Source organism: Anser cygnoides, chromosome 31 (genome assembly GCF_040182565.1).
Source record: "Anser cygnoides isolate HZ-2024a breed goose chromosome 31, Taihu_goose_T2T_genome, whole genome shotgun sequence".
Classification (NCBI taxonomy): domain Eukaryota; kingdom Metazoa; phylum Chordata; class Aves; order Anseriformes; family Anatidae; genus Anser; species Anser cygnoides.
Genome location: NC_089903.1, coordinates 35,453 through 56,088, shown reverse-complemented (window position 1 = coordinate 56,088; position 20,636 = coordinate 35,453). Strand labels below are relative to the sequence as shown.

The following is a 20,636-nucleotide window of genomic DNA, read 5'->3' as shown; positions in this document are numbered from 1 at the left end:
CGAGGTCTGGGGGCCCTGCCCCACACCTGGGGGCCGGGGGGCTGCCCCACACGTGTGGGGCGCGTTAACCTGCCCTGCCCCATCCTCGCACCCTGCAGAGGCCCGGAGGACCGGACCCGCGGCCAGCCCCAAAAGTGGACCCCCGGCCAGCCCCACAACCACCGCGGGACCCCCGGCCAGCCCCCCAACCACCGCGGGACCCCCGGCCGGCCCCACAACCGGCCCCCCAACCAGCCCCACAGCCACCGCGGGACCCCCAGGCAGCCCCCCAGTGCCCCACACCTCCCTGGGCCGCTCCCAGTGGGAAGCCGTGGGGCAGGCCCCCAAGTTCCGCCCCGTGGGGCCGGGCCCCCTGTCCGTGGGGCTGGCTGTGGGGCTGGCGCTGCTGGGGGCCGGCCTGGGCCTGGCGGGGGTCCTGGGGTGCCGGGGCAGGGGGCCGAGCCCCCGGCCCCGCCGCCCCCGGCTGCCCCCCAGACGCGGGGCCGTGCCACGGCCGCTGCAAGCTGCTGCCCCACGGCGGCCGCCCCACGGATTGAGCGCCTTGGGGGCGCCGGCGCGACCCCCGAGTTGTGGGGCAGAGCGGGGCCGCGGCGCCACGGACGGGCTTTTATTGGCGTCCCCCGGCCCCCCACAACGTCAGTCCCCCGCTACCCCTCGCAGCGTCCCGACGTCCTCGCAGCGTCCCGATGTCCTCGCAGCGTCCCGATGTCCTCGCGGCGTCCCGATGTCCTCGCAGTTCCCGATGTCCCCCGCCGTCCCCAGCGTCCCGGTGCCCCCCGCCGTCCCCCGCCGTCCTCGTGCCCCCCCCCGCGCGCCGCCCCCTGCCCCTAGGCCTCCAGCAGCTGCTGGCAGCCCCTGGCCAGCTCCCCCAGCCTCCTGCGGGCGTACTCGAGGCGGTTCAGCGCCAGCTGGCAGCCCTTGCGCGCCGCGTAGCTCGAGCCCTCGTGGGGCTGCCCCGTGGCCACCTGCGGCACGGGGAGGGGTCAGGACGCGTGCCCCCGCGCCCCCCGCCCCGCGGCCCCCCCGCCCCCCGCCCCGCGCCCCTGACCTGCGTGAGGTAGCGGATCTGGGCCGAGAGCTCGGCCTCCACCTTGAGCACGGCGGCGCCGAACTGGGCGGCCTGGCGCTCCAGCAGCCGCTCGGCCGCCTTCTCCTTCGACAGCTCCAGGATCACCGTGCCTGCGGGGCCCGCCCGTCACCCCCGGCCCCCGACCCCGTCACCCCGACCCCGCCCTGTGACCCCCGACCCCGCCTCGTGACCCCTGACCCCGTCACCCCCAGCCCCTGGCCCCGCCCCGCAAACCCCTGGCCCCGTGACCCCCTGACCCCGCCCCGTGACCCCGACCCCACCCCATGACCCCCTGACCCCACCCCGTGACCCCTGACCCCGTCACCCCCAGCCCCTGGCCCCGCCCCGCAACCGCCCTGGCCCCGTGACCCCCTGACCCTGCCCCGTGACCCCCGACCCTGTCACCCCCGGCCCCCAGCCCCATCACCCCCCGACCCCGCCCCGTGACCCCCGACCCCGTCACCCCCAGCCCCTGGCCCCACCCTGTGACCCCCGACCCCGCCCCGTGACCCCCTGACCCCACCCTGTGACCCCCTGACCCCATCATGACCCCCGACCCCGCCCCGTGACCCCCCGACCCTGCCCCATGACCCCAACCCCACCCTGTGACCCCTGACCCCACCCCGTGACCCCCTGACCCCACCCTGTGACCCCCTGACCCCATCATGACCCCCGACCCCGCCCCCTGACCCCCCGACCCCACCCCGTGACCCCCGCCCCCGCCCCTGACCCCCCGACCCCGCCCCTGACCCCCGACCCCACCCCCTGACCCCTGACCCCGTGACCCCCAGCCCCAGGCCCGCAGGCCTGCCCCTGCTGCCATGGTGACAGGGCCCCGCCCAAGCCCCACCCCGGTTGCCATGGAGACGGAAGCCACGCCCACAGGCCCCACCCATCAGCAGCCCCCGCCCCCCCGCCCCCGTTGCCACGGAGACAGAGGCCCCGCCCCTCCCACAAGCCCCACCGCACCCAGTTGCTATGGGGACAGAAGCCCCGCCCCCTCATGCACGCCCCGCCCCTTGCGGGCCCCACCCAACCCCACAGTTCCCATGGAAACCGAAGCCCCGCCCCTCCCCGAGGCCCCGCCCACCCCGAGGCCCCGCCCCCGCTGGCCCCGCCCCCTGCCCGAGGCCCCGCCCACCGGCGCTCTGCAGCGCGGCCCCGATCTCCCGCTCCAGCTCCTCCAGCGCCCGCAGCCGCTCGTTCGCCACCCCGTAGCCCGCCATGGCCCCGCGCTTCCGCTTCCGCCTTCCCCCTCCTCCCCGCCGCCGGAAGCCCCGCCCCGTCACTTCCGGGGGACGCTCTAGGCGGCGTCTCGCTGCTCCCGCGGTCCTCCCAGGCCCCCAAAAGGGGCGGGGGTGTGACGTCACCGGGCTGGCCCCGCCCACCCCCGGCGCCGGGAGGGGATGGGGTGTAAATGTTACTGGGAGGGAACTGGGAGATACTGGGGGGACTGAGAAGCCCTGGGAAGATATTGAGGGGGCTGGTTGTGCTGGGGGGCACTGGGAAGGGACTGGGAGGTACTGGGATGCACTGGGAAGGGACTGAGAGGCACTGGAGGGGCGCTGGGAAGGAACTGGGGGGACTGGGAGCGCTGGGAGATACTGGAGGGGTGCTGGGAAGGGACTCGGAGCCACTGGGAGGGAACTGGAAGACACTGGGGAGGACTGGGAGGCGCTGGGAGCCTCTGGGGGGACTGGGAAGCCCTGGGGGGAACTGGGAAGATATTGAGGGGGCTGGTTGTGCTGGGAGGCACTGGGAAGGGACTGGGAGGTACTGGGATGCACTGGGAAGGGACTGAGAGGCACTGGAGGGGCGCTGGGAGGGAACTGGGGGGACTGGGAGCGCTGGGAGATACTGGAGGGGTGCTGGGAAGGGACTCGGAGCCACTGGGAGGGAACTGGAAGACACTGGGGAGGACTGGGAGGCGCTGGGAGCCACTGGGGGGACTGGGAAGCTCTGGGGAACTGGGAGGCCCCAGAGGGGCACTGGGAAGGGACTGGGAGGGACTGGGAGGCACTGGGAGGCACGGGGAGCCCCGGCCCCCGCCGGTCACGTGGTGCAGAGCCAGGCCGGTGACGTCACCGCGCGCCCCGCCCCCTCCCCACCTCCCGGTGACGTCACTACGAGGCACCGCCTCCCCTCCCCTCGGGGGGCGTGGCCGGGCGCCCGACGTCATCGCGCAGCGCGTCGCGGCGGTGACGTCACGGGAAGATGGCGGCGGCGGCGGCGCCCCGCGCGCCCCCGCGGCGCTGCTCGAGGCCCTCGGGGCGCTGCCGGCACGGGGGGGCGGGGGCGGCGGGGCTGGGGGGCCCTGCGGGGGCTGCGGGACTGCGACGGGGCCCAGGTGGGGAAATGGGGGGAAAACGGGGGGAAATGGGGCAGAAAATGGGGGAAGTGGGGAAAAAATGGGCTGGGGGGCTGCTGAGGGGCTGCGGGACCGCGGCGGGGCCCGGGTGGGGAAATGGGAGGGGTAACGGGGAAAATGGGGGAAAAACGGGGGTAATTGGGGACGATGGGGGTAATGGGAATAACGGGCCGGGGGGGGCTGGGGGGGCTCCTGCGGGGGCTGCGGGACCGCGACGGGGCCCGGGGGGGGAAAGGGGGGGAAATGGGGAAAAACGGGGAAGGGGGGGGTATGGGGGGATACCGGGGGAGGGGGGTGGGGGAAAATGAGGGACAAAGGGGAGAAACGGGGAGTGGGGGCGGGAAACGGAAAAGCAGGAAAACGGGGGAAGGGGGAGGAAATGGGGGAAAGTGGGGGGGGAGGGGGGCGCCCCGTGCCCCCTGACCCCGTGCCCTTTGCCCCCAGAGCCCCCAGGCCCTCGGGGGCCTGATCAGCGCGGCCAGCGCCCGCCTGGGCTCCATGAAGACCCGGTGAGTGACGGCTGCCGCAGCCAATGGGGCGAGGCCCCGCCCGCTCCGCTCCCTCATTGGCTGCTGTGCTGCGGGGGGCGGGGCTTGAGGGGCGGGATGGGCCAATGGGAGCACAGCGGGACACACGGGAGCCAATGGGACGCGGGTCCTATGGCGGGGTGGGTGGGGCTGTGCGGCTCCTCCCAGTTCAAGTGGGCGGGGCCAAGCGAAGCAACCAATCAGGAGGCAGGGAGTGGGTGGGGCTTATCTGGGCTCCTCCTTTTTTTGGGGGTGGGGCCAGGAGCCGGGGGTGGGGCTTGCAGGCCCCGCCCCCATTATGGGCGGGGCTGGGGCTCCTCGTGTTTCAAGTGGGCGGGGCCAAGCGAGCAACCAATCAGAAGTGAGGGGGTGGGCGGGGCTTACCTGGGCTCCTCCCCTTCAGGGGGCAGTGCCAGGACCCTGGTGGGGGCGGGGCCTCGGGGGCTCCTCCCCTTTGCGATGGGCGGGGCCAAGCGGCACCGACCAGCCAATCAGAAGCCAGGCAGGGGGCGGGGCTTACCTGGGCCCCTCCTCTTTTCGGTGGGGGCGGGGCCTGGGGCGGGGGCGGCACATTGCCGGCCCCCCCCCCCACGAGCCGGTGCGCAGGTTCGAGGGGCTGTGCCTGCTGGCGCTGCTGGTGAGCGAGAGCCCCACGGAGCCCTTCCAGCAGCACTGCCTGGGCTGGCTGCGCGCCCTGCAGCACCTCCTGCAGGTGGGGGGGCGGGGGGGGCTGGGGGGATAAGGGGGGGTCTGGGGGGTCTGGAGGGGGTCCTGGGGGGATAAAGGGGGGCCTGGGGGGTCCTGGGGGTCCTGGGGGATAAGGGGGCCTGGGGGGTCCTGGGGGTCTGGGGGTCTGGGGGGGTCCTGGGGGGTCTGGGGGGGGTCCTGGGGGATAAGGGGGGTCTGGGGGTCCTGGAGGGATAAGGGGGTCCTGGGGGGATAACACGGGGTCTGGGGGGATAAGGGGGGTCTGGAGGGGGTCCTGGGGGGATAATGGGGGGTCTGGGGGATCGGGGGGTCTGGAGGGGGTCTTGGGGGGGTCTGGGGGTCCTGGAGGAATAAGGGGGGGGTCTGGGGGTTAAGGGGGGGCCTGGGGGGTCCTGGGGGGTCTGGGGGGTCCTGGGGGGATAAGGGGGGCCTGGGGGATAAGGGGGGGGTCTGGGGGCCCTGGAGGGATAAGGGGGTCCTGGGGGGATAACGCGGGGTCTGGGGGGATAAGGGGGGGCTGGAGGGGGGCCTGGGGGGATATGGGGGGTCCTGGGGGGATAACGCGGGGTCTGGGGGGATGGGGGGTCTGGAGGGGGTCCTGGAGGGATAAGGGGGTCCTGGGGGGATAATGCGGGGTCTGGGGGGATGGGGGGGGTCTGGAGGGGGTCCTGGGGGGTTTCAGGGGTCCTGGGGGGATATTGGGGGGTCCTGGGGGAGTTTGGGGGGTCCTGGGGGGATAAGGGGGGGGGGGGGCTTGGGGGGGGTTCTGGGTGGGTTTAGGGGGTCCTGGGAGGATATGGGGGGGTCCTGGGCAGGTTTGGGGGTTCTGGGGGGATAAGGGGGCGTCTGGGGGAGTTCCGGGGGATATGGGGGTCTGGGGGTCCTGGAGGGATATGGGGGGTCCTGGGCGGGTTTCAGGGGTCCTGGGGGATAAGGGGGGTCGGGGGGGGGTCCTGGGAGAATGGGGAGGGGGATGGGGGAGTCTGGGGGTTCCGAGGGGATGGGGAGGGGCACGAGAGCGTCTGGAGGGGTCCTGGGGGTCCTTCGGGGGTCGGGGGGGTCTGGGGGGTCCTGATGAGATACGGGGGGCCTGGCGGTCGGGGGGGGGGGCTTCTGGGGGGTCTGAGGGGGCGCTGGTGGGGGGGGGCTGAGGTGATATCGGGGGGGCTGGGGAGTTTTGGGGAGATGGGGGAGGATTTGGGGGGGCCTGGGGGTTCCTGAGCAGATGGGGGGGTCGGGGGGGTCCTTGGGGGGCCTGAGGTGGTTTGGGGCGGGGGGGGCATAATTAAAAGTCGTGAATATTGGCTCTGTGTTGCTGCTCATTAGTGAAATTAAAAGGGTTATTGGGGGCTATTTAAGGCCGGGGGCTTCCTAATTAACGCCCCTTTGCCCCCCCACCCCAGTCCCAGGACCCCCCCCACCATGGCGCTGGGGGTGGCGGTGCTGCACCAGCTGCTGCTCTTCTCGGCCCAGCTCCCCGAGCTGGCGCGGGACATCGGCACCAACCACGTCCCCGGGCTGCTCACCTCCCTGCTGGGCCTCAAGGCCGAGGTGGGGGGCCGGGGGGCCGGGGGGCGGGGGGGGGCGGGGGGGGGTGGAGGGGGGCTGGGGGGGGTGGAGGGGGGCTTGGGGGCGTGGAGGGGGTTTGGGGGGCAAACGCGGGGGTTTGGGGGGCTCAGGTGCTTCTGAGGGGGGTTTAAGGCCGGGGGGGGGCTGGGGGGGGGGCTCCCGGTGGCCTTGTTTTGGGGTGGGGGGGCCGGGGGGGTCAAATGGGGGCGCTGGGGGGTCAAATGGGGGCACTGGGGGGGTCAAATGGCGATTGGGGGGGGTCCAGGGTCTGTGTTTGGGTCTCGGGGGGGGAACAAACAGCGCATGGGGGGGCTCAGCGCTCCCCTGGGGCCTGGGGGGGGGGGGAGGTCTGAGCCCCCCCCCCACCCCCGGGGGGGTCCCCAAAGCCGTGGGGGCCCCCGCTGACCCCCCCCCCCAGTGCGAGGTGTCCACGCTGGAGGGCATCAAGTCCTGCATGACCTTCTACCCCCGCGCCTGCGGCTCCATGCGGGTGCGTGCCCCCCCCCCCCCCCAAAAAAAGAAATTGGGGTCCCCCTTCCCGCCCCGAGACCCCCGGGGGGGTCCGGCCCGTGGCCCCCCCCAACCGCTTCGTTTTTGGGTGAAAAAAGGGAAAACTGGCGGCGTACTTCCTGGCCCGCATCGACTCTGAGTCGCCGCAGCTGCAGCAGGTGGGGGGGGGGGCTTAAAATGTCGGGGGGGGGCACAAAGTATTGGGGGAGGGGTAAAATGGGGGAGGGGGATTAAATATTTGGGGGGGGGGGCACAAAATTTTGGGGGTTCTGTTGTGGACGGGGGGGTTCGGAGGGGGGCTTGGGGGGTCCTGGGGTGGGATCTGGGGGGGGGCTTAAAGGGCGTGGGGTGGTTTGGGGGGGGACGTGGGGTGGGGGGATTTGGGGGGTGGGGGGCCTTGGGGGTGGGTTTGGGGGGGGGCTTTTGGGTTTCGGGGGGTCAAAGCAGCCACAAAACTGTTTTGGGGATCTTATGGGGTCGCAGGAGCAGTTTGGGGGGGGCCTTAGGGGATCGGGGGGGCTTTAAGGGACCGGGGGGGCTTTGAGGGTTTTGGGGGGGTCCCGGGGGTCTCGGGGGGGTTATGGGGGGCTGGGGTGATTTGGGGGGGGAAAATTTTGGGTTTGGGGGGCCGGGAAAGCAAACGTCCTTTAATATCTTTTAGGGTCATACGGCTGGTTTGGGGGGGGGGGTTAAAGGGCCCGGGGGGGTTTAAGGGCTCGGGGGGGGGGGGGGTTACGGCCCGAGGGGGGCCCTGACCGTGCCCCCCCCCCCCCAGCTGGCGTGCGAGTGCTACGCGCTGCTGCCGGCGCTGGGCCGCGGCTTCGCGCAGGGGCTGCGGCACCGCGAGTGCTGGCACCAGGAGGTGGGGGGCTGCTGGGGGCCCTGCGGCGCCTCCTGGGGGGCTGCTGCCCCCCGCCCAGCACGGTACGGCCGGGGGGGGGGCTGAAAGGGGGCCGGGGGGGGGCTAAAGGGGGTGGGGGGGCTGGAGGGGGCTGAAAGGGAGCTGGGGGGGTTCTGGGGGTCCTAAAAGGGGGCTGGGGGGGGGTTAAAAGGGGGCTGGGGGGGTTCTGGGGGTGCTAAAGGGGGTTGGGGGGCTGGAGGGGAGCTGGGGGGTTCTGGGGGGGGGCAAAAGGGGGCTGGGGGGGCTGGAGGGGAGCTGGGGGGTTCTGGGGGGCAAAAGGGGGCTGGGGGGGGCAAAAGGGGGCTGGGGGGGTTAAAAATGGGGTTGGGGGGGTTCTGGGGGCTGGAGGGGGTTGGGGGGCTGGAGGGAGCTAAAAGGGGTGGGGGGCTAAAAGGGGTGGGGGGTCTTGGGGGGCTTAAAAGGGGCCTGGGGGGTCTCGGGGGGCCCTCCTCAAATCCTAACCCCCCCCCCCCCCATCCCGTCCCAGACCCCCCCGTGCGAGGGGCCGGGGGCCGAGCTGCTGCTGCCCCCCCGGCGGGGGGACGGGGGGACGTGGTGGCCCTGCACCAGCGCTTCGCGGGGCTGGCGCGCGTCCTCGCCCTGCTGCTCAGGTACGGCCCCCCCCATTGGGGACCCCCCCCAAAAATCTTGCGACCCCCCCAAAATCTTGGGGCGCCCCCCAAAATCTTGGCACCCCCAAAATCCCTGAACCCTTCCCCAAATCCTGGGAGCCCCCCCAGAACTGTGCCCCCCCCCCGAATCCCACAGCCCCCCCAATTCCAAAGACCCCCCCAAAATTCTGGGACCCCCCAAATCCCCAGGACCCCCCCAAACCACCGGGACTCCCCTAAAACCCTGCCCCCGCCCCCAAAACCTTGCCCCCCCCTCAAATTCAGCTCACCCCCGAAATCCTAAAAGCACCCCGAAAACCCTGAGCACCCCCCAAAATTTGGGGACCCCCCCCCAAAAAAAGCGGGAATCTCTCAATCTTCTCCCCCCCCAAAAAAAAACCCAGATCTCCCAAAAACCCCAGAGACCCCCAAATCCCTGCCCCCCCAAATCCCTGCCCCCCCCCCCAAAACCTGAGACCCGCCCTCCCCAAAAAACCTACCCCCCCCAAACCCCAGGCCCCCCCCCAATCCCTGGGGGACCTCCCCCAAAACCTGGAATCCTTCAACCCTCCCCCCCCCCCAAAAAAAAAACCTCTGGATCCCCCCAAACCCGAGCCCCCCCCCAAACCCGACACCCCCCCCCCAAAACCTGAGCCCCCCCCCCAAAAAACCCTGGAGCCCCCCAGACCCCAGCCCCTGTCCCAAACCAGGGAAATCCCCCCCAAAAAAAAAACCCCACCCCCCGCCCAAACGAGCGGCACCCTGGGGTTCCTGCGCCCCCACGCCGTGACCCCCCCCGTGCCCCCCCCCCCCAGCAAGGAGTTCGTGGCCCCCGTGACGGTGCCGGTGCAGGAGGTGCTGGAGCTGGTGTGCGCGGCGCTGAGCGTCACCCCCCGCAGCTTGGTGAGGGGGGCCGGGGGGGGCACGGGGGGGGACAGGGCGGTCGGTGTCCCCCCCAGGAGCATGGGGGTGGGGAAACGGGGGGGGCATGGGGGTATGGGGGGAGATGAGGGGACACAGAGACACGGGGGGGGGCACGGGGACAAGGGGGGGGCACGGGGACACGGGGGGGCACAGGGACAAGGGGGGGCACAGGGACATTGGGGGGGCATGGGGACACTGGGGGTCAAGGGGACGTGGGGGGGGCACAGGGGGGCACAGGGATGTGGGGGGGGGGCCTGGGGACACTGGGGGGGGCATGGGGACACGGAGGGGGCACAGGGACATGGGGGGCACAGGGGGGCACAGGGACATGGGGGGGGCACAGGGGGGGCATAGGGACATGGGGGGGCGTGGGGGGCACAAGAGGGGGCACAGGGATGTGGGGGGAGACGGGGGGCACAGGGATGTGGGGGGGCACAGGGATATGGGGGGCCCGGGGGGGGGGCACACAGGGCCCCAGGGGGGTCCCAGGGCCCCCGAGCCCCCCCCCCAACACCCCCCCCCCGGTGCCACCCCCCAGGGCTGGCTGGGGGAGGGGCCGCTGCGGGCGCTGCTGCTGCCGGCCGTGCACATGGAGGTGCTGGAGGTGCTGGAGGCACTGGTGCTGGCGTGAGTGCGCACTGGGAGCACTGGGAGGGGCTGGGGGGTACTAGGGGGTAGTGGAGGTACCTGGGAGAGGTGTTGGGAAGGGACCTGGGGGGCAGCAGGAGAAACTGGGAGCGCTAGGAGGAACTGGGGAGCACCGGAAGGTAACTGGGAGGGAGACGGCGCTAACTGGGAGCACTGGGAAGGAGCAGGGCGCTAACTGGTGGCGCTGGGGCCGTACTGGGAGGGACCTGGGAGGCACTGGGTGGCACTGGGAGGTAACTGGGAGATAACTGGGAGGGAGCGGGACGCCAAGTGGGGGGATTGGGAGCGAGCGCGCGCTAACTGGGAGCACTGGGGTCGTGCTGGGAGGGAGGTGGGGAGCACTGGGCGGCACTGGGAGGTAACTGGGAAGGAACGGGGCTCTAGCTGGGCGCACTGGCGCCGTACTGGGAAGGAGCTGGGTTCTAACTGGGCGGCGCTGGGGCTGTACTAGGAGGGAGCTGGGCTCTGACTGGGCGCGCTGGGGCTGTACTGGGAGGGAGCAGGGTCTAACTGGGAGCACTGGTGTTATACTGGGAGGGAACGGGGCTCTAACTGGGAACACCGGTGTTATACTGGGAGGGAGCGGGGCTCTAACTGGGCGCACCGGTGTTATACTGGGAGGGAGCGGGGCTCTAACTGGGCGCACCGGTGTTATACTGGGAGGCAGCAGGGCTCTAACTGGGCGCACCAGTGTTATACTGGGAGGGAGCGGGGCTCTAACTGGGAGCACCGGTGTTATACTGGGAGGCAGCGGGGCTCTAACTGGGAGCACTGGTGTTATACTGGGAGGCAGCAGGGCTCTAACTGGGCGCAGCGGTGTTATACTGGGAGGCAGCGGGGCTCTAACTGGGAGCGCCGGTGTTATACTGGGAGGGGCGGGGCTCTAACTGGGCGCAGCGGTGTTATACTGGGAGGGAGCGGGGCTCTAACTGGGCGCAGCGGTGTTATACTGGGAGGGAGCCGGGCTGTAACTGGGCGCAGCGGTGTTATACTGGGAGGGAGCGGGGCTCTGACTGGGCGCAGCGGTGTTATACTGGGAGGCAGCGGGGCTCTAACTGGGGAGCACCGGTGTTATACTGGGAGGGAGCGGGGCTCTAACTGGGCGCAGCGGTGTTATACTGGGAGGGAGCGGGGCTCTAACTGGGCGCGCCGGTGTTATACTGGGAGGGAGCCGGGCTCTAACTGGGCGCGCCGGTGTTATACTGGGAGGGAGCAGGGCTCTAACTGGGCGCCCCGGTGTTATACTGGGAGGCAGCGGGGCTCTAACTGGGAGCGCCGGTGTTATACTGGGAGGGGGGCGGGGCTCTAACTGGGCGCAGCAGTGTTATACTGGGAGGGAGCGGGGCTCTAACTGGGCGCAGCGGTGTTATACTGGGAGGGAGCCGGGCTCTAACTGGGCGCCGCGGTGTTATACTGGGGAGGGAGCCGGGCTCTAACTGGGCGCCGCGGTGTTATACTGGGAGGGAGCCGGGCTCTAACTGGGCGCCGCGGTGTTATACTGGGAGGGAGCCGGGCTCTGACTGGGCGCCCCGGTGTTATACTGGGAGGCAGCCGGGCTCTAACTGGGTGCCCCGGTGTTATACTGGGAGGCAGCGGGGCTCTAACTGGGAGCGCCGGTGTTATACTGGGAGGGAGCGGGGCTCTAACTGGGCGCCCCGGTGTTATACTGGGAGGCAGCCGGGCTCTGACTGGGCGCCCCGGTGTTATACTGGGAGGGAGCGGGGCTCTAACTGGGCGCCCCGGTGTTATACTGGGAGGCAGCCGGGCTCTAACTGGGCGCCCCGGTGTTATACTGGGAGGCAGCGGGGCTCTAACTGGGAGCGCCGGTGTTATACTGGGAGGGAGCGGGGCTCTAACTGGGCGCCCCGGTGTTATACTGGGAGGCAGCCGGGCTCTGACTGGGCGCCCCGGTGTTATACTGGGAGGGAGCGGGGCTCTAACTGGGAGCGCCGGGGTTATACTGGGAGGCAGCGGGGCTCTAACTGGGAGCGCCGGTGTTATACTGGGAGGAGCGGGGCTCTAACTGGGCGCCCCGGTGTTATACTGGGAGGGAGCGGGGCTCTAACTGGGCGCCCCGGTGTTATACTGGGAGGGAGCCGGGCTCTAACTGGGCGCCCCGGTGTTATACTGGGAGGCAGCCGGGCTCTGACTGGGCGCCCCGGTGTTATACTGGGAGGGAGCGGGGCTCTGACTGGGCGCCCCGGTGTTATACTGGGAGGGAGCGGGGGCTCTAACTGGGCGCCCCGGTGTTATACTGGGAGGGAGCGGGGCTCTAACTGGGCGCCCCGGTGTTATACTGGGAGGGAGCGGGGCTCTGACTGGGCGCCCCGGTGTTATACTGGGCGGCAGCCGGGCTCTGACTGGGCGCCCCGGTGTTATACTGGGAGGGAGCGGGGCTCTAACTGGGCGCCCCGGTGTTATACTGGGAGGGAGCGGGGCTCTGACTGGGCGCCCCGGTGTTATACTGGGCGGCAGCCGGGCTCTGACTGGGCGCCCCGGTGTTATACTGGGAGGGAGCGGGGCTCTGACTGGGCGCCCCGGGGTTATACTGGGAGGGAGCGGGGCTCTGACTGGGCGCCCCGGGGTTATACTGGGCGGCAGCCGGGCTCTGACTGGGCGCCCCGGTGCCGCAGGTGCGGTGCCCGCCTGGTCCGCTGGGGGGCGCTGCTGTGCCGCCTGTTCCCGCAGGTGCTCGGCGCCTGGAGCGGGGCCGGGCGCGACGGCAACGGGAGCGCCCCGGGGCGGGAGCGGCCCCACGGGTACGGGGGGGGGCGGGGGGGGGGGGGGGGTTGGGGGGTGGGGGGGTTGGGGTGGGGTTGTAGGGGGTTGGGGGGGTTGGGGGGTTATGGGGGGGTCGTGGGGGGGTCGGGGGGGGTCGGGGGGTCGGGGGGGTCGGGGGGGTCATGGGGGGGTTGTAGGGGGTTGGGGGGTGATGGGGGGTCATGGGGGGGGTCATGGGGGGGTGATGGGGGGGGTCATGGGGGGGTTGTAGGGGGTTGGGGGGTTTATGGGGGGGCTATGGGGGGGTCATGGGGGGGTTACGGGGGGATTTGGGGGGGGTGGGGGGTCACGGGGTGGTTGGGGGGGTTGGGGGGGGGGCCGTGGGGGAGATTTGGGGGGGGGGGGGTTATGGGGGGGTTATGGGGGTTCGGGGGGGGATTTGGGGTCTCTGGGGGGGGGTTGGGGGGGTTACGGGGTGTCAAGTTCCCAGGGGGGCAGTTTGGGTTCCCTGGGGGTGGGGGGGGGGGGCAGGTACGGGGTCCCCGCGGGGCCGTGGGGTTTCGGGGCGCCCCCCGCTTTCGGGGCCGGGTTTGGGGGTGCCCCCCCCTGACCCCCCCGCCCCCCCCCAGCGCGGTGCGCTGCCGCCTGTACCGGGTGCTGGAGCTGTGGGTGCGGGTGGCGGGGGCGGCCTCGGGGGTGCTGCAGGGCCACGGCCCCCCCGCCGAGGCGCTGCTGGGGCAGCTGCTGGGCGACATCGCCCCCCGCCGACGGCACCAAGGTACCGGGACCCCCCGGGACCCCCCCCCGGGACCCCCCCCCACGGGGAACCCCCCACCCAGGGAACCCCCCCCACCCCCGGGACCCCCCCCCCACGGGGAACCCCCCCCCACGGGGAACCCCCCCCAGCTCCCCCCAGACCCCCCCCCACACCCAGAACCCCCCCCTTTAGGATTTATGGGGCCCCCCTAGAATTTATGGGACCCCCCCAGGATTTATGGGACCCCCCTAGGATTTATGGGACCCCCCAGGATTTAGGGGACCCCCCTTAGGATTTATGGGACCCCCCGGGACTCACCAGACCCCCCAGACCCCCCAGCACCCAGAACCCCCCCCCCCCCCTAGAATTTATGGGACCCCCCCCCAGGACCCCTCCCACCCCCTAAGTCCCCCCCCGGGCCCCCCAAAGGCCCCCCCCAAATCCCTCAGGACCCCCCCTTGCCCCCCCTTTGCCCCCCCGACCCCCCGGCCCCCCAAATCCCTCAGGACCCCCCCTTTGCCCCCCCTGACCCCCAAGCCCCCCCCTTTGCCCCCCCTGACCCCCCCTGACCCCCCCCCAGCTGAAGGCCGACCCCAAGCCCAGCGCCCCCAAGCGCCCCAAGCTGGGGGACGGGGGGGCGGCGGCGACCCCTCCGCTGCAGCGCAAGGTGGAGCCCGCGGCCAACAGCGACGTCTGCCTGGCGGCCCTGCGAGGTGGGGGGGGGCAAAAATGGGGGGGGGGGGGGGGGCAAAAATTGGGGGGGGGGGGGGGCAAAAATTGGGGGGGGGGCAGAATTTGGGGGCGGGGGGGCAAAATTTGGGGGCGGGGGGCAAAATGTAACGTTTGGGGTTCCGGAGTTGGGGGGAAGGACCCGAAGTCGGGGGGAAAAGACCCTAAAATGGGGGGGGGGAATAAAATCGGGGGGGGGGGGGGGGTAAAATTGGGGGTAAAATTGGGGGTAAAATTGGGGGGGCTGGGGGAGCTCGCTGCCCCCGGTGACCCCCCGTGCCCCCCCCCCCCCCCAGCCCTGCGCCACATCATCCTGACGGGGGGGCCGCTGATCAAGGAGGAGACGCACCGGGTACGGGGAACGGGGGGGCGGGGGGGGCTGCTCCGTTTTGGGGGAGTTTGGGGGGATTTGGGGCTCCTCGGTTATTTCGACTTTTTAGTTTGGATTTTCGGGTTTATTCCTTTGTTCGTTTGTTTGTCCGTTTATTTATTTATTTGGTTTTTAGTTTTTGTTTCCATCTTTTGATTTATTTTGAATTTGATTTTTGAAAATTTAAATGTTATTTTTAAAACGTAATTTTATTTTTTTTGCATGTATTTCTATTTATTTATTATTTATTGCAAGATTTTAAACGTCAAATTTCGTTATTGTTAAAGCTTAATTTCCAATTTGCTGCTTTCTGTTTTCTTTTTGTTTCCTTTTGTTTCCTTTTCTCTCTTTTCCCTTTTTTCGTCGTTTCTGTTGTAATTTTTGTTGTACCCGTTTTCCCACTTCAAAATTTGAAATTTCAAATTTGAAATTTTCAAAATTTGAAATTTCAAATTTTGTTGTTGTTAAATTTTAATTTCAAATTTGACATTTTGTTTCATTTTTTTCTTTTCCTTCTTTTAATCATTTCTGTTGTAACTTAATTTTCTCATTTCTATCTATATTTTTCTTTCAAAATTTCAAATTTCAGATTTTGTTTTTTTAATTTCAAATTTGACGTTTTCTGTTTCATTTTTTGTTTCTTTTTTTCTTTTTCCTTTTTCTTCTTTTAATCATTTTTGTTGTAATTTGTTTTTTTGATTTCTACCTATATTCTCCTTTCAAAATTTCAAATTTCAAATTTCAAATAATTTCATTATTGTGATTTTTTAATTCTAAATTTGATGTTTTGGGTTTTTGAATCGTTTCTTTTTTTGTTTTTCATTTTCCTTCTTTTAATCATTTCTGTTGCAACTTGATTTCCTCGTTTCTACCTATATTCTCCTTTCAAAATTTCAAATTTCAAATTTCAAATTTCATTATTGCAAATTTTTACTGCTAAATTTGATGTTTTGGGTTTTTTAAACGTTTCTTTTTTTGTTTTTCCTTTTCCTTCTTTTAATCGTTCCTGTTGCAACTTGATTTTCTCGTTTCTACCTATATTCTCGTTTCAAAATTTCAAATTTCAAATTTTGTTAGTTAAATTTTAATTTCAAATTTGACGTTTTCTGTTCCATTTTTGTTTCTTTTTTCTTTTTCCTTTTCCTTCTTTTAATAATTTCTGTTGTAACCTGTGTTTCTCATTACTACCTATATTCTCCTTCCAAACTTTCAAATTTCAAATTTCGAATTTAAAATTTAAAATTTCGATTTTCTCTTTTTCCCCCCCAAACCGCTGTTCCCCCCCCCCCCCCTGCAGCGCCTGCAGGAGCTGGTGGTCCCCCTGGCCCTGCGGCTCCCCCAGGACGCCGCGCCGCCCGCCGGGGCCCCCCCGGCCCCCCCGCCTCGCCGTACGGCAGCGCCCGGTGCCGGGCCGCGCTGCACCGCCTGCTGCTGGCCCTGCTGCTCGCCCCCGCCCCCGCCCGCGCCCCCCCCTGCACTGCGCCCTGCGCGCCTTCACCCAGGGGCAGCGCGACCCCGCCCTGCAGGTGAGGCCCTGACCGCGACCCCCCCGACTGGGGACCCCCCCCAATTAGGGACCCCCCCAATTAGGGACACCCCCCCCAATTAGGGACCCCCCAATTAGGGACACCCCCCAATTAGGGACACCCCCCCAATTAGGGACACCCCCCCCAATTAGGGACACCCCCCCAATTAGGGACACCCCCCCCCAATTAGGGACACCCCCCCCAATTAGGGACACCCCCCCAATTAGGGACACCCCCCAATTGGGATTCCTTCCCCCCCTCAATTACAAATCCTCTGTTCCAATTGGGGACCCCCCCCTAATTAGGGACCCCCCGATTAGGATTCCTCCCCCCCCCAATTACAGATCCCCCCCCCCCAAATTACAAATCTGGGACCCCCCCCGAATTAGGGCCCCCCCCCAATTGGGAATCAACTCCCCACATCAGTGACTCCCCCCATTTGGGGACCCCCCCCACATTAGGGACCCCCCCCCACATTAGGGATCCCCCAATTGGGACACCCCCCCCCACCAATTACAGCCCCCCCCCAATTAAGGACCCCTCCCATTAAGGCTCCCCCCCCCCCACAATTAGCCCCCCCCGCCTTACGTGGGTGCTGTGGGTGGGAGCTCTTGCCCCCCCCCTTGGGCCCCCCTTCATTATTCCCGAGCCCCCCCCTCCAAACCCACGACCCCTGGGTAACCCCCTCTCCCATAATTAAGACCCCCCCTCCATAATTAAGACCCCCCCCCATAATTAAGACCCCCCCCATCACTTGGATCCCTCCCCCTTCGGGGCTTGGGACCCCCCATCCCCTCCTGGGACCCCCCCCCCCAAATTAAGCCCCCCCCGGTGTTTCCTGACCCCCCCCTTACCCCCCCCGGGACCCCCGCCGTGCCTCCTGCCCCCCCCATTTCCCAGCCAGGCTCCTCCCCGAGCCCCCCGCCCCCCCACTTCCCCCCCCCCCAATTAACCTTCTCTTAATTACCCCCCCGTTAATTACCCCCCCCCCCCCCCATTCCCAGGTCTCCTCCGTCTGCACCGAAGCCCTGGTCATCGCCAACGCCTTGGCCCGCCCCTGGGTGCCCCCCCTGCACCCCCCCCTCCTCCAGGCCCCCCCCCCGGACCCCCCCGCGCCCCCTTTCCGCCCCCCCCCGCCCCCCCCCGCCTTCCCGGGGGGGGGGGCCCCGCTCCTCCTCCTCCTCCTCCTCCTCCTCCTCCTCCTCCTCCGCCGCCGCCCCCCTCCGGCCGCCGCCCCCCCGGCGCCCCCCCAGCCGCCGGAGGAGCCCCCCCAGGCCGTGCCGGCGGCGGGGGGGGGCGAGGAGGCGGCGGCGGGGGGGGGCGCGGGGGGGCGCCCCGCCGCCCGGTCTTCGTGCACTACGACAAGGAGGAGCCGTCGGACGTGGAGATCTCGCTCGAGAGCGACTCGACGACAGCGTCGTCATCGTCCCCAAGCGGGGGGGGGCCCCGCCGTCGCCCCCCCCCGCCGCCCCCCCCAAGCCCCCCCTGCCCCCCCCCCCTCCCTCCTCCTCCTCCTCGCCCCCCCCTCCGCTCGCCCTCCCCGAAGCCCCTCCCCGCCCTGGATGAAGCCGAAGGGGGCGTCCTTCCCCCCCGCCGCCCCCCCCGGCCCTGCCGGCGGCCCCCCCCGCAGCCCCAAACGCTGCTGCCCCCCCCGCCGCCTCCCCCGGCGCCCCCCCCAGCCCCGCCGGCCTCCCCCATGGCGCTCCTGGGGGCCGCGGCCCCCCCGGCCCCGGCGGTGGCCCCCCCCCAGGGCGAGCAGCCCGGGGAGCCCGACCCGGCCGTGATCAACATCAACAGCAGCGAGGAGGAGGAGGAGGAGGAGGAAGAGGAGGAGGAGGAGGAGGAGGAGGAAGAGGAGTTCGGCGAGGAAGAGGAGGAGGAGGAGGAGGAAGAGTTCTTCGAGGAGGAGGAGGAGGAGGAGGACGAGCTGGAGGAAGAGCTGGGCGAGGAGGACTTCGAGGAGGAGGAGGAGGAGGAGGAGGACTTCGAGGAGGACGAAGGCCTCTCGGAGGAGGAGGAGGAGGAGGAAGAGGAGGAGGAGGAAGGCGGCGGCGGCGGCGGCGAGGAAGGCCCCCCCTGCCCCAGCCCCCCCGGCAGTGACAGTGCCGGAGGAGGAAGAGGAGGAGGAGGAGGAGGAGGAGACGGGCGCCCTGCTGATGGAGGTGGATGAAGGGCAGCCCCCCCCCCTGCGAGGAGGAGGAGGAGGAAGGGGAGGAAGGAGGGGGCCGAGAAGCCCCCGGCGAAGGAGGAGGAGGAGGAGGAGGAGGGGCGGGGGACGAAGGGCAGCCCCCCCCGGGCAGCCCCGAGCCCCCCCCACCGCCCCCCGAGGGCCCCCCCCCGGCCCTGGAAGCTGCGCCCCTCCCCCGCCCTCCGGAGCCCCCCCCCGAGGGGCCCAAGGGGGACGGGGGCAGCCCCGAGCCCCCCCCCGCGCCCCCCCCGGAGCCCCCCCAGCTGGCGGAGGAGGAGGAAGAGGAGGAGGAGGAGGAGCCCCCACCCCCCCCGGGCAAGGGGGAGGTGAGTGGGGAGGGGGGGGGCGGTTTGGGGCAAGACTGGGCGGGTTTGGGGCAGTTTGGGTGCCAACGGGGCGGTTTGGGGCAGGATGGGCGGTTTGGGGCAGTTTGGGTGCAAACGGGGCGCTTTGGGGCAAGATCGGGCGGTTTGGGGCAATTTGGGTGAAAACGGGGCGCTTTGGGGCGCTTTGGGGCAGGATGGGCGGGTTTGGGGCAATTTGGGTGCCAACGGGGCGCTTTGGGGCGCTTTGGGGCAAGATCGGGCGGTTTGGGGCAATTTGGGTGCCAACGGGGCGCTTTGGGGCAAGATCGGGCGGTTTGGGGCAATTTGGGTGCAAACGAGGCACTTTGGGGCAGGATGGGGGGGTTTGGGGCAATTTGGGTGCAAACGGGGCGCTTTGGGGCAAGATCAGGCGGTTTGGGGCAATTTGGGTGAAAACGGGGCGCTTTGGGGCGCTTTGGGGCAGGATGGGCGGGTTTGGGGCAATTTGGGTGCAAACGGGGTGCTTTGGGGCGCTTTGGGGCAAGATCGGGCGGTTTGGGGCAATTTGGGTGCAAACGGTTGGGCGAGAACGGGGCGGTTTTGGGGTAAGATCGGGTGCTTTTGGGGCGGTTTGGGTGCGAATGGGGCGGTTTGGGGGGGGGACGGAGGCGGAGGGGGGAGGGGCAGCGGGGGAGTGGGGGGGGGGGGGTCCGCGGGGTCAGAGGTCAGAGGTCAGGCGCTGACCCCGCCGTGCCCCCAGGCCGCCGACCCCACGGCCTCCATGCTGGCCGACTTCATCGACTGCCCCCCCGACGCCGGCCCCGACGCCGCCCCGTGACCCCCCCGCCCCCCCCCCCAATTTCCTCAGCCCCTCCCCCCCGGAGACCCCACCTCACCCCCCCACCCCCCAACCTGCCCCCCCCCCCCCCCAGAATAAACCTTCCAGAACCTTCCTGTGAGCGTGCTTGGGTGGGGCTGGGGGAGGGCGTGGGGGGAGGGAGGCGGGGGGGGGGGAGGGAAGGGGGGGGGCAGAATCTGGGGGGGCGCTGCGAGGCCTCCGGGGGGCCCAGATCCCGGACGGAACGCAGGGCGGAAGCGGCGTCACGGCCTGCCTTCCCTGAGGGCGGAAGAGCTCCCTAATTGGCCGGGAGGAACGCAGGGCGGAAGCGGCGTCACCGCCTGCCTTCCCTGAGGGCGGAAGCGCTCCCTGATTGGCCGGGAGGAACGCAGGGCGGAAGCGGCGTCACGGCCTGCCTTCCCTGAGGGCGGAAGCGCTCCCTGATTGGCCGGGAGGAACGCAGGGCGGAAGCGGCGTCACGGCCTGCCTTCCCTGAGGGCGGAAGGGCGGCGGAGTCCCCCCTGGGTTGGACGGACGGCTCCGTCCCGAGGCATGCCGGGAGCTGTAGTCCTGCGGTGCCGGGCGGCCGCGTGGGCTCCGGGGTGCGCGGGCGGCCTTTGCCCGAGCCGGGGCCGGGCCACGCAGGTTGCCGCTGGCTGCGAGTTTGAGCTTGGAAATAAAGGCGGAGCGAGGGAAGAAGAAAAGCGAAGCCTCGCAGAGCCTCAGCTCCAGCCAGGACCGAGTAACGGTCCGTCTGCTCCTGGAAGAACCCCCTCCCGCCGAGGACGGGGGGGGCGGACCCCAAAACGGGGGTTGGGGGGGGTGTGAGAGCTGGGGGTGCTGCCAGCAGGGCCGCACAGCCGGCAGGGGACATCGTTGGCCTCGACGCCCGTCACAACGGAAGATGCTCGTTGCATCCAGTTCGGGGAAGTGCGTCAAACTCCCAGGCACAAACACCAGCAGCGGGGCTCCGTGACGCGCTCACGGGGAAAGTTCAGCGTGGCGAACAAACGGTGTGTGTTAGGCGCGGGGAGAAGCGGGGTCACGCCTCCCAGAAGTCCCAGTTTGTGGTCTTTAAGCTTTTTCTCTTGGTGGGGGAAGGGGGAGAGAGCCGAACATTATCCAGAAAGGTGACCAAATCCGTGCCTAAAAAGCTCAGCTGCTACAGCTCTTATGAATGATCTTTGCACTGCAAGTTTCAGTTTTCATGAAGCCAAATTGAGGTAAATCCGAAATTTTCCATGGATTTAAAAGAACGCTTACTAGAATATTCTTGTCCTTCGCAGTAATCAGCGCAGCCTTTTGGTTTTCAGATAGCCTACTCAAGTGCCTGATTTTTCCTGCGAGTGATGTTACTACATTGAATT

The 20,636-nt window shown here is 68.4% G+C and overlaps 2 protein-coding genes across 3 annotated transcripts; one reads left to right on the top strand and one right to left on the bottom strand.

Moving 5' to 3' along the window:
- Positions 1–592: 592 nt before the first annotated feature.
- Positions 593–2,369, bottom strand: MED11 (mediator complex subunit 11). Of its 2 annotated transcripts, XR_010826952.1 has the most exons (4): positions 2,211–2,369; positions 1,049–1,179; positions 737–965; positions 593–699 (listed from the first exon to the last, which is right to left on the bottom strand). XR_010826952.1 is itself a non-coding variant. In XM_066985240.1 (3 exons), the coding sequence occupies exons 1-3, from the start codon at positions 2,293–2,295 to the stop codon at positions 828–830; spliced, it is 354 nt and encodes a 117-aa protein (XP_066841341.1). In that variant the 5' UTR covers positions 2,296–2,369; the 3' UTR covers positions 593–827. The 2 variants fall into 2 exon arrangements, 1 of the variants encoding a protein (XP_066841341.1); XM_066985240.1 differs by having other exon boundaries at positions 593–965.
- A 3,706-nt stretch (positions 2,370–6,075) lies between these two features.
- PELP1 (proline, glutamate and leucine rich protein 1) lies at positions 6,076–19,341 on the top strand. Its single transcript, XM_066985107.1, is given in 21 exon segments — positions 6,076–6,223; positions 6,660–6,731; positions 6,850–6,909; positions 7,527–7,614; positions 7,617–7,724; positions 8,140–8,263; positions 9,079–9,166; positions 9,726–9,814; positions 12,469–12,594; positions 13,186–13,334; positions 13,721–13,731; positions 13,894–14,026; positions 14,339–14,394; positions 15,710–15,784; positions 15,787–15,862; positions 15,865–15,938; positions 16,943–17,048; positions 17,051–17,341; positions 17,344–17,501; positions 17,503–18,452; positions 19,192–19,341. Coding segments are annotated over 20 exon segments (2,619 nt in total). The 5' UTR covers positions 6,076–6,094; the 3' UTR covers positions 18,109–18,452; positions 19,192–19,341.
- Positions 19,342–20,636: the final 1,295 nt, after the last annotated feature.